The sequence below is a fragment of the Arachis ipaensis genome, chromosome B02 (assembly GCF_000816755.2).
Source record: "Arachis ipaensis cultivar K30076 chromosome B02, Araip1.1, whole genome shotgun sequence".
NCBI lineage: Eukaryota > Viridiplantae > Streptophyta > Magnoliopsida > Fabales > Fabaceae > Arachis > Arachis ipaensis.
This window is the reverse complement of record NC_029786.2, coordinates 102410280-102422780: the sequence shown is the minus strand read 5'-3', so window position 1 is coordinate 102422780 and position 12501 is coordinate 102410280. Positions and strand designations below refer to the sequence as shown.

Below are 12501 nucleotides of genomic sequence, written 5' to 3'. Positions count from 1 at the left end.
GTATTGTACTATAAAAAAAATAAAAAATTAATTGTGCCCAATTTGAAACTTTTACAAATTACAAATAAAACTACTACTAATTAATTTTTGTTGATATTTGATGAACGCTTTAAACAGAAATTATATCGTCTCAAAAATAAAAATGATAAAATCAGAAATCATATATATATTTTTTTTAAAGTCACATTATGGAACCGAGTTAAGTGTTTATTCTTGAATTAAACAACCATAACATTGTAAATTAAGCCAGCAATCAACTTGTTATGTTGACTAATGGTATCAAGTATCAACCAATTGAATAGACAGTTCTAAAGACTAATTTACAGTGAAATTATTGTGCAATAATAAACAACTAAATTAATTTTACATTGTACATAATTGACTAAAGACAGGTCTTTTATCATAATAATAATAAGGAATTACAACATTTCTCCCTGAATCAAATTACCAACTTCCTTCCTTGGACATCTTCAGAAAGTGGCAGAGAGTGATATTTGGAAGCTGAGGAGAACCCCTTTTCTTCTTCTTTATCTTTGTCATCTTTGATGACTCCACACCACCATTCATATCTGTCACTGTATCTGAGGCCAAGTTGTAGAACTACCACCAACAAAAATTAAGATTATAAGCTTCATGTACACTTACAAGAGTATAAATGGTTTCACGAGCAGCGACAGATCCAAAAAATTTTAGAAACGGCAGCAAATATAATGCATATATATAATGAGAAAAAGATTTAGATAACAATATAATAAGGATGCAAAAAACCATGATTGGTATCACTAATGCTTCTTTTTTGTCATTTTCATGAAAAACTTCCCAAATTTTCAAGCATAGAAGGCGAATTGAAATTTCAACAATAACATGGAGAGCAGCATATCTGATATTACCTCACAAACACCATGCAGTAACAATCTCCTAAAAGGATCCTGAATTTGCAGCTCAAGAACATCTCCATCCGAGCTTTTCGTTATAAACGTCCGTATACATTCCTTAAGAAGATAGAAAAGAATAAAAAATATGTTTCTATGTAAATTGCAAGATATATTTTTTATATAAAAGTTAATCCCTTTTCTTGTGCACAATGGTGATTTACAGGTTAGAAGGGGGTAATTAATAATCAAATATGTACCTCATAACCCTCTATGAGTTCGGAAACAGAGCTGCGTCGAAGTGCCTCTCTTGTTCGACAATCAACTCTATGCCAACCATTCAATACTGCCAACTTGTCAGCATCAACACGGCCTTTCCTCTTGTCTAAAGAGTTTTCGAAAGCATGGATCATATTGACCTATCGAAACATATGAAACCTATAGTGAGATGTTTGTTGGCTGTCTCTACATTACATTCCAACATAACCAAACAAACTCAAGTGCCAACCAATAGTTAGCAATTGGCACTCTAAACTAACTTCAATTCTCATGGCTCATGCGCACACATAGCAGAACATAAACACTAAAACACACCATGTAAGCACATTCGTTGCAGATATAAACTCTACGATACTAAAAATTGTAAAAGATACCTAGATCACAGAATAACTTCTAAAAGGATATATTTAGTACCAAAAGCAATAATTCACTGTAAAGCTTCTTGAATTCAATTATAGGTGCATGGAATTATCTTCTTAAACAGTAAAAACGTTTCAAGGAGTTTAAAAATAAGAGAAGCAAATATAACCTCTTTATCCATGTCTATATTCCTGAATCTGTCCCACTCTTCCACATTAGTCATGGAAAATGTTGAAGGTGGAACTTCTTCACCTGTGAAATGAACCCGATCGTCATTTTTTAAAATGAAAATTAATCCAGTCATTACTTATACTAAAGAAACATTGAAAGTTCAAAAATTAAAACGCTCTTAGGTAATGACTTTTTCTTTTTGGGCGGGTTTGGGGTATCACAGGAAGCATGCAACAAAACTAAGCAACCAAAGTTTCAGGAAAGATGCCTCAGATAATTTACCCCATGGTGGTGGAGCAAACAAGCCTCTGATTTCCTCCGCATTTAATCGTGGAACCAGTTCCATCAGGAGACGATCGTTTAACCACCTACGGGATCTTCGATTTGTAACCTGAAACAGGTAAGACTAGTCTCAGCCTCTCAGGTTGATTAAAAATCTAATTAATAGAATGGAGAACTTGCTGCTTGTAATTGTTATAAGTTATAACAGCCAAAAGTATTCAGTTCACATAATGACATAACCAAGTTTGCAAAATTCATATCAACAATTGTAAACATAGCAAATGCACATTGCACCAATATATCTAAAAAAGGGAAATTGTTGAAGTACCTAAAGTCTTAGAAGAATCAGTTAAAACAAATGATACCAAGACACATTCTAAGTGACAAATTCAATTTATAAACCAATCTGTAATACCGACTTTTTTCATTTAAACCACTCAGTCATGAAAACACCATATTGCAAATTTATATTCAAACGGGGGTGATGAATTTTCTTCAGTCCAACCATAAACATAGACAAAAAGTGGATAGCATTAATAAGCTTCTCAGCTGCATTCATAAAATGCATTGCATAGAAAAATACCAATGAAATTGAAACACCAATGCATCTTGTTTCACACCATACAGTATAAGTAATATAACAATATTTGTTTAAAAGAAATAAGGCCATTTAAGAAAATTAAGAATTGTATTTTTACAAACATAAGCATTAGAGTTGTAAAAGCAGTAACAACACTCAAAATATTATCATCAATGAGTTCTGTGCATAAAGGAACAACCTTTCCAGTCAAGCTCTCAAGGAACTCAATCTTCTTCTCAATTGACATCCCACCAGATTTTCCACCATCTCCTGTTCATAACAAAATAGAACAAATTCAAAATCCATCTGAAAAAAAAAAAATCAATCTTTTTCCTCTTCTAAAAAAAGCTTAAAACTTTGAGGATAAGCTTGAGCTGAATTAAATGAAAAAGGATAAAAGGGGTACCTTTAGAAGGGTCAATGAAAGGAGAAGAGAGAAGAAGCTCTTGTTCTCGGTGAAGAACCATGGCTAGAACTAGAAGATCTAATTAATCAAATTTTTGGAAGCAATTGAATTGGATTGGATTGTGTGAACTTTTTTGGGAGAAGGATAAGTATTTAAATACTAATTGTAAAAATTGAAACTTTCAACAACACACAAGAAGAAGAAGAAGAAAGATCACAAATCAGAGATACAAATTGTGTTGATATGAAAAAGGGAAAGAATATTCTTTTGGATTTGTGTCTTTTCTTCTTAGATTCTTAATTCTTTTCCTCAGTGACGACGGTGTCGGGTGTTCTCTTCTTCAAGGGTAAGTAATGGGCCGATCCAAGCCCATTAATAATATTATTGGGCTTTATTGGGCCTAGTGTACAGATTATTGGGCTAGGAATATGAAAGTTTCAGTGGCTACACTACAAAACAAACACTATCGGCAGAGGCACCTGAAAAAAGTTTCAAGTTTCATTCTCCGTTCTCCTACGACAGCGGTGTACGGCGGGGATTTCACGGCAGCAACCAGTCTCTCCTTTTCTCCGGCAACCACCAGCAAGGTACGAGGCGCAACAAAAAAAACTTTTTGTTTCCTCGAAAAAATGGATATTTTTGCGAACCAAAAATTTTGCTCTTGATCCTTTTAATTCTTAATTTACAAACTTTGCATAATTCGAATGACTCGTGTATATGAGTTTGAAGTAAATTCTAAGAAAATTGATAAATTCGCAGGGTAGGTTATTGTATAGATAGAGTGAGGAGGAGATGAACCCTAACCATAATCCACAATCAAGCGATGGAGGGAGGCATGATGACGATACTGCACTCACCGAGTTTCTTGCTTCGTTAATGGATTATACTCCTACGGTTTGTTTCATATCTATGCTTGAGCTCTTTCATTGGAATTGTTTCATAAATTTGATTGAACATTTGAACCAACCGTTTCGTCTTCTTCTCAGATACCTGATGAGTTGGTGGAGCATTACTTAGCCAAGAGCGGATTTCAGTCTCCCGATCTTCGATTGTTAGTGCCTCCTCCCTTGTTACAGATTTGTTCCTTTTTTGTTTATGTGTGAGTTTAGCTTTGATGTTTTGACATTGTCAACTAATCTATATAGGATTAGGAATCGCCATATTAGAGCTGATTATAGAGAATAATGGTCCAATTTAATCTTTGGTTATAGGCTCAAGTTAGGATAGTGAATCAGATGTAGGATTGTCCTATAGCTAGAGGTAGAGGTAGGCCTAAGAAAAGGTTAGAGGAAATTTTAGAGGAGATTAAAATATAAATGGTTTAAAGTCATATATTTGTATGATCATTCAAGTGATAAGCATAAGAATCAACCATATTTGGTTGTGACTATTAAAATTGAAGTCTTTTACTTAATTATCCTTTATTTTCAATACTTATGGACTAGGCTTCGCTCGAGATGATAGTGACCAGGCATAAGCATATAATACTTGTAGTAAGTATTTTCGGCACCAATGTTAATTATATGAGTTAGTAGAAGCCTGTGTCAGAATATATAAGGAATGAGCAATAGCAGATTGCGTTGCTTCGCTTGTCCTCAACTTGTATGCAGTATCCCAAACCATGCCATGCTTGCAGAAATCTTTATTGGTTTGTTGTGAACTTATAATATAGCTAAATTTATCCTTCCGAATCCGTAGTGGATTCAACATTTTCTTCCTTTTTTTTTCTTTTTAAATTATTGTTGATATTTATTCCTACAAAAGTTGGATTCTTAGCCCCCTGTATTTGTTGTTTGATTGCAAATGTGGATCACTATTTCAGGACTAGATTGGTTGCTGTTGCCACTCAGAAGTTTGTTGCAGAAGTTGCGGGTGATGCACTTCAGTATGTTTCTTCTTTTTCTTTTTTCTTTTTTTTTTGTCATAATCTGTTTATAATTACCCATAAACCATTGGATATAAGTTGTTCATGCATGTGAGTGATGTTGGTCAGTACATGATGGATACTATTTTTCTCTCTTAATAAATGTGTATTCAAGGTAGTTTATAGGATAACACATGGGAAAAGAGCCTGTGCTTTCATCTCCTTTTCTGTTGTGGTCCATAGATATATACACACTAGAATGAGGGCACATCATGATAAGAAGAATGTAAATCCGAAATTCAATATAAATTATGTTGTTGACTATTACTCTCTAGAACTCTGCTTGTCCTCACTTCTAGGTGTACTTGTAGGTGGCTTTGTATTTGAATGCTTGTATCTTTGTCAATGTTTGTTGGTTTTCTTAGTTTAATGGTTATGAGATATGACAATGTGCTTCATCTTTAGTTTCTTATTCTGCATATCTTTTGCATTACTATATTGGCATGACATTGTGACTAGAGTTTAACTGTAGGCACTGCAAAGCAAGACAAGCAACAATTCCAAAAGATAAAAGGGACAGGCAGCAGAAGGTTCTGGAAGCTTTTATTCTGGTTTTGTTTATATTCTACATACACTCGTCTTGTCTTTAGCACTTACATTTTTTTTTAACAGGATAAGCGCCTTGTTTTGACGATGGAAGACCTAACAAAGGCGCTGCACGATGTAAGAATTGTTCTGTATATTTAAATTGACTGTCAAGTTTTCCTCATTAATATGTCATAATACATACAATCTGTTATCCATATTTTTTAAGCTTTACACAAACCTTCAGTCATTTTGAATATCTACTCAGGTTGTATGTTGAGTATGGGAGAGGTTAAGTCTTCCAATTGACGTAGCAAGTTATATGCATTGGAGCATATTTATGTCCAAGTTCATAGATATTAGTATTAGTAAAATGATGGGAATAATTTGTGTCTAAACTTAACGAGATTTGCTTAGAAAACTGGTAGAGGAGGAGAAGATACAGGTTGAGGCCAAGCTAGATTGGCTCATATATGCATGATCTCGAAATTAAACAATATGAACATTGTTTATAAGCTTCTTCAGGGAATAATATTAAACTGTACATCTGAGCTAGGGTATTTGACGATTAAAACATCTTTCATCTTAATCAATTTTACTAAATGCAGATACAGTAATATTTCCTTGCATTTAATCGGTATGATATCTTGTATGAACAGTATGGGGTGAATGTGAGGCACCAAGAATATTTTGCTGACAGCCCTTCTACTGGAATGGATCCTGCTACTCGAGACGAATGACTCCATGTTTAATCAGGTTTAGGTTTCTACATTCTCATAGTAAGTAATTCCATATGAGTTTGTGGAGTTGAGTCTATTCCATTTATATGCTCTTGGTTTCTAGATTTGTATTATATACCTAAGGTCATGTTCCATTAAGCCCATTTTGTTTAATATTACATTGGATAAATGTTGCTGTCTGTTGAACATGTGTATCATCCCATGGTTATAACTAATGATAGTGTGGTTATGCAGGAATGGCAAAATTGCTGGTGGAATGAATTTTATGAAACACAAGCCTATAACATTTCCATGGAAACACCAAAAATACTGCAATTATTCGCTACTGACATCACGGTGCATGTAATCAATTGTGAACTAGATTAGCAATGAACTTTCCTACTCTCTTTTTTTAAGGAAAAAAAAGTAACTTTATTGTATCATTTCCCCTTGCCCTTTTTCTTTCCTTGGAATTAATCTTTAGTCACAGCTGAAATGAATATGCTTCTCTTCCTAATTATTGTTGTGCCTAAAAATTCATCAAGTTCAACATCTCAGGAGTTCATTAAGTTCACTATTAACCGCTCATCCTAATAATCGGTGTATGTAAAATTTCACCTAATGCAAGATCTCAGTTTATTATAGTCCTTGACTATTGTGTAAATTATAAGTTGGATTGTTATATTTACACCCATTTAGCAACAACCATTCTGTCTGAACCCTGAAGACACTGCTCCGACTTATAAAAAAATGCATGCGTTGCTTAATACACGTTTAATATATATTTTGTATTTATTTTTTTTACTATTTTGTATTCTAATATATATTTAATACTATATTTGATTTGGTAACTAATTTGTGTACAAAAATAAAATGACGAACTTTAGGATGGAATTAGAGTAGCAATTATTTAAAAGCTTAAATAACAAAGTAAATATAATCAAATATTATTTACATACATCTGGTTGAAAAGTAATGCATCACCTCACCGAAATGGGACTCTGGGAATCAATTACATAACCAAATATTTGAAAGCATATACTTGGGTCAATTCCCTTTTTAGCTCATAACACAAGTTAACTGATTGAAAATGCATTTGGTATAGTACATTCTACGTCATCAACCTCCGGACCATCTCACAAGACATCATGTAAAACTAAGATTATAACATTAGAAAGAAAATTAATTTTACAGCAATTTCCATGTAAATGGGAGAAATATCTAAACCTCAAAAATGATTATCTCAGCGTATGCAGGACAAAGTTAACTTGGCTATAGAAATGCATTTGAGAAATTTTACAAAGTGCAGCATACATGAATCATCTTCAGAATACGTCCTCTCAGAGTTGAATCATATTCTACAATTGGAAGCTGAAAAGGAAGTAGAACATATCTAAGAGCGAGAAAGCCAGAATCAAAATAAAGTACACCGTCCGATCAAAGTGTGTACTTACTACAATATACAAACTGGTTCAGATCAAGAGTAATTCTTCCTTGTTTTGCAGTATCAAATGAATTAAACAGATTCCTGAAAGACATAATAGAAGGTCCTTATCAGTGAAATGAAAGTTCAACACTAGGTCAAATAAAAATTGCGTGGAAAATATTGCTTTCTGGCTTTTCTCTGAATATATATACCTTGCTGATTGTAAGAATATACAAAGTGATATGAAGACATCCAGTCTAAACTTCCCACTTTTACTTTGATCAAAGCTCTGAGAATAATCAAAGAGAAACATTTGAGCATGGCCTTCTAAATGGCAATGTTGCATAGATGAGAGGCCTACTATGCAGTTGTAAGCAATCAAACAAGGACTAAATAAATTTACATGCTAAACACATTGCATTATTTCTTTCTCCATCTGACTAATAAAGCATTTTCAACTTATTATCCCAAGAAAGGAGCATACAGAAATTAAGGCATGGATAATAGTAGTGTAAACAAACATTGAGAATTGAGATAGTTTTGGCTTAACCACTAGTCGTCAATGTGATGTGCAACTTCTCCAGGATGATTTACTACACAATTAAACTATGACGATGCCTTACCGCACAGGCAGAGTAAAATGCAGGAGAATCCAGCGTGAAGCCAATCTTTACCAATGCCTGGAAACAGATTCGGCAAAGTTATTTAGAGTTGCATCCAACATTACACATAAACTACGCAACTCAACATTTTGTTGATACAGCTTGGGAAGTACTAATAAGAACCATAAGCTCGTCTGGCTAAGCAAAACCAGTGACACAATAAACAGAACATCTTTGAAATCATTCTTAAAATATACCTCAAAAACGTCATCAAGGACAAGAAAGCCACGACCCCTGCATCAATGAACCGAACAAGAAGTGTTATACTGCAGAACCAAGTGATCAGCCAAGCAGTGGATCTTTAAAACTAAACTTGTTCCGGTATGACCACAGAATTATACTGACAAGCTAGAGTTTAGACATAAGCTATATAGGCCACAGCGATATCGATCCAAAATAAGCATGAACAAATTGATTATAAACCTTTCATGTCGTTAGTTTCTTTCCTATAAGATCATTCACAATGTAATTGCCTACAATAATATCACTCGAAACTACATGCAAGATAAAGTTCTGAAAACAAATAAACAGAATGGAACAAAAGCATATAAATAAACCAATCACCTCTCAAGATCAGAAAATGCATGTTGAACCTGAAGAGCCATTTATAGTGGTTATTAGAACCAACGTACTTAATATCAAATATAGGTTAATGACAATAAACTCACATATCAAATGCATAATAGAGAAACACTAACCTTAATAAGGAACTTGTTGAGTGCAACAAATTCTAGAGCAAACCATTTACGAGTAAGTTAGAGTGAGGTAGAACATGTTTCAATTCTACTATAAACAAACTCCAACAAATAAAGTCCCATATATGAAAGAACACTACTTTCCAAATTTCAAGATAGTATTTGATTATTGATGTAAATCTCAGCTTCTTTTTAGAGCATAGTGCGTTAAGCATAGAGTGCAATGGGCATATACCTTCAAAGCTCATAGTACCATTCCTATCAAAATCATACATCCTACACAATTATGAGAACAAAAAACAAGAAAGGAATTAGATTATGAATGGAGAAAATTGAAACATAATAGCATTTGAAACACAGAAATTGGATATATGAACTTGATCATCTGCTCAACAACTGAGAGTGGAAATTCCAGGTTTCCAACCGCTAAAGCACTCTGATTATTCAACCAACAAGGGGGAAAAAAAGTTTTTTTTATTAAATCACAAAACAATATCAATTGAATTCAAAGTTTAAATGGAAAAATAACAATAATAAAAAATAACAATAAAAAAAGGACCTTGAGTTGGGGAGCAGTTATGGTTCCAGTTTTGTTAGAGTCAACTCTGTCGAACCATTCACGAATCATAGCGTTGTTATTGTTGTTGTTGTTGTTCTCCATTTCAGTTTCAGTTTCACTGATTCATTCATTCAACCACTGCTTCTTTTTGCTTCCTTCTTCCACCTCGTCTTCTGATTCTGATGAAAACCAAATCGATAAATTGAAGGGTCTACCGTGAGGACCATTTTAGAGTACACACCTTAACCCATTCTTTTTTTTGTTTGGTCAGCTAATTCCTTTCACAAACAAAAAGGGCCCAATGGGCCTTCCTTTCACAAACAAAAAGGGCCCAATGGGCCAAGGCCCATTAACAATATTTTATGGAGAGTCACTTCAATTACAGAAATGATGGCCAAGTCCAAAAAAAAAAAAAAAAAAAAGAAATGATGGATAATTTAATTCTTTTTCTCAAGCGATGTTGTCAATTTTTCTTACACCCATGGTTTCTGTTATTTTATTATTTGGAGTAGTGTAAAATTGCAAGGTTTTGAAAACCGAACCGGTAATAAAACCGTTTTAGTTATTAGTTTATTGGTCTAATCGGTTCAACTATGATTCAATCGAAATAACCGTTTTATAATAAAACGAATAAATAAAATAATGATAGCAAGGTTCCATATTAACTAACAACAATTATTCAAAATTTGTTACAATAAAGAATAAAATCATAAAAAGATGTATTATCTTCTACATTCCAATCAAAGAAAATATCTAATATGTTTTTTTTCCAAAGGAAAAAATAGAAAATAAATTAGAGAAAGAGCGAGAGACTATTCAACGTCACTGTTTCACAGTAACTTCACAACCGTTTTATTTGCAAAACAAGGTCATTTACAACATGAACTAATACTATAAAAAAAAATGAAAGCTTTCATAGCCAACTAGATAGAATTGCTTGCATATTTAGAAAAGGGTAATCACCCAAATTTTGATTCAAAAAGAAATAATTTGGTTTTCAAAAGTATATACATTGTTCTATCTGACATATCTCTAAAAGAAAAGAATAAACTACTCTACTTACTAGTTACTATCATATGTCACAAAATTTGATGTCTTCTATCTACCAATATGCAACAATAACTAACAAAGGCTATGGGATCAAAGGCATACAAATCACTACGACTTAGTGAGGGATAGGAGTGCACAAGACCCGGTCCGACCCGAAAATCCGGACCGGACCCGATGACTTCGGAGCTAATTTGGTCCGACTTCGTTACGGTCCGGTCAGACCCGAGGTTTCAATAGATGGCCCCGATTATTTATTAAATCGGGTTCGGGCCAAGTCTCGGGTCACCCAGATCCGGCCCGTTGGACCCGTGTAGTTATTTGCTACTTAATATTTTGTTGTTATTGGTTGATATGACACTATAAATTATTATTATTATGTTAATCTTGTGTTGGTTGTTAACTTTGTTTTAATTGTCTTTTGAACTTTGAATGTTTAATGTCTAATTAATATAATTATTATTATGAAACTTTAAATTATTATTATTAGATTATAAATTATTATTATGCGAATGTTGCATTGTTATGGAATAATTATTTTTCAAAATTTAGAGGTTCAAAAGATGTAGAATCTAATTTTTGGTGATGTCGTGATAAAGTTGATCAAGACCCGGGCTTCACCCGGTCTAGACCCGGCTTAAGTGTGGCCCGAAATTAACACGATTTCATCGGGTCTAGGGTCGGGTAAGGGTCTCATAAATAGACCCGGTCATTATTTAGGGTCGGGTTCGGGTCACGACGAACCCGACTTCACCGGTCCCCATGTGCACCCCTAGTGAGGGATATGAAAGAATATATTCACACATCAACAAACAAAATTACGAGCATCAACAAGCAAAATTTCAGACATTCAATTTAAAAAAAAAACTAAAAAGTTAATTTTTAAAGTGGGTCACAAGATTTATATCCTTAATCATCATAGGGCCAACCTCAGAGAGAAGGTCCAAGCATGGTGGTAGAATCTCTTTGGAAGCAGAGATTGAGCCACACTAAATCAATAGGAGCAGTTTTAACATGGTAGGTTTAACATGGCAGGAGCAGTTTTAACATGGCATGTTTTCATCTTCCACTCAATGAACAATTTATTAAATCAACAACAGCAAAACACAATATAACAATCAAAATGTCAAGAACAACACCAAAATAATAATTCATCAAATTAACAAATTAATAAGATCAATTAAACCTGAAAATCAAAATAACAAGAACAATTAAGATTTTAAACTACAGCAAACCAACAACAATACAAGAACTAGAAAAATATACTAATCATGAAAACAACAATCAAATAAAACAATAACTGAATAATTAATACAAGAAAGAACAAGAAGGAAAAAAAATCACCCTAGGATGAAACAGTTCTGAAATTCAAACAGTACAGGGAGAGGGAGGAGCTTTAAAATGCGACGAAAATGGCTGAACGGAGGCTGAACAATGGCGGAACGGTGGCTGAAAGGTGGCGGAACAGAAGCTCGAACACGCGGTGTAGAGGGCTGAACAAAGGGCTAAACAGCTCCAGCAAGGGCAGAGCAAGGGTTGGCCAAAAAACAGAGGCAGAAGATTGAACAAAAAGGAGGCGGCCGCGCGGCGAACAAGGGCGACGTTGTGCAAAAGCTGTAGCAATGAGGACGGCGGCGGTGGCTGGACATTGAAGAACAATGACGAGATGGAGGGTTCCTTGGGTGCTTCCTCCAAGCTGCGTTCGAGTTCTCTTCTCTGCCGAACTGAGAGCGAGAGGTGAGAGTGGAGGGCTGGAGGCTCGAGAGGAGAAGGAGAGGGCCAGAGGGGTGAGTGGGTCTGTGGGATATGAGAAAGCGGTTCGGATAGATGCCAAAACCGGGGATATGAGAAATCGCTATTGGACCGTCGAACCGGCCAGAAATCGGCCGGTCGAACCGAACCGTAACCCGGCCGGTTTTCTAAATTTCTCCAAAATGCTGCCGTTTGGATTGAGGAACTCCCTAACCATTACCCAACGTCCCACTCCCAACCCT

At 34.6% G+C, this 12501-nt stretch overlaps 3 protein-coding genes across 6 annotated transcripts; 1 reads left to right on the top strand and 2 right to left on the bottom strand.

Annotated features, from left to right (window-relative positions):
• Window positions 192-3273, bottom strand: LOC107626054. Its single transcript, XM_016328832.2, has 7 exons — window positions 2951-3273; window positions 2744-2814; window positions 1965-2073; window positions 1681-1763; window positions 1133-1291; window positions 891-992; window positions 192-600 (listed from the first exon to the last, which is right to left on the bottom strand). The coding sequence occupies exons 1-7, from the start codon at window positions 3009-3011 to the stop codon at window positions 445-447; spliced, it is 741 nt and encodes a 246-aa protein (XP_016184318.1). The 5' UTR covers window positions 3012-3273; the 3' UTR covers window positions 192-444.
• On the top strand, window positions 3391-6758 carry LOC107626056 (transcription initiation factor TFIID subunit 10). Of its 2 annotated transcripts, none has more exons than XM_016328837.2 (8): window positions 3391-3537; window positions 3710-3844; window positions 3937-4001; window positions 4773-4835; window positions 5347-5404; window positions 5487-5537; window positions 6059-6155; window positions 6374-6758. In XM_016328837.2, exons 2-7 carry the CDS (start codon window positions 3743-3745, stop codon window positions 6137-6139), a joined length of 420 nt encoding a protein of 139 aa, XP_016184323.1. In that variant the 5' UTR covers window positions 3391-3537; window positions 3710-3742; the 3' UTR covers window positions 6140-6155; window positions 6374-6758. The 2 variants fall into 2 exon arrangements, with proteins under 2 accessions (XP_016184323.1, XP_016184322.1); XM_016328836.2 differs by having other exon boundaries at window positions 6059-6178; window positions 6374-6699.
• On the bottom strand, window positions 7056-9678 carry LOC107626055 (sorcin). 3 transcript variants are annotated; one of them, XM_016328834.2, is made up of 10 exons: window positions 9461-9675; window positions 9279-9337; window positions 9137-9177; window positions 8905-8936; window positions 8771-8799; window positions 8404-8440; window positions 8168-8224; window positions 7757-7833; window positions 7573-7646; window positions 7103-7489 (listed from the first exon to the last, which is right to left on the bottom strand). In XM_016328834.2, the coding sequence occupies exons 1-10, from the start codon at window positions 9560-9562 to the stop codon at window positions 7470-7472; spliced, it is 528 nt and encodes a 175-aa protein (XP_016184320.1). In that variant the 5' UTR covers window positions 9563-9675; the 3' UTR covers window positions 7103-7469. The 3 variants fall into 3 exon arrangements, with proteins under 3 accessions (XP_016184321.1, XP_020972082.1, XP_016184320.1); XM_016328835.2 differs by lacking the exon at window positions 7573-7646 and having other exon boundaries at window positions 7056-7489; window positions 9461-9677; XM_021116423.1 differs by lacking the exons at window positions 7573-7646; window positions 7757-7833 and having other exon boundaries at window positions 7056-7489; window positions 9461-9678.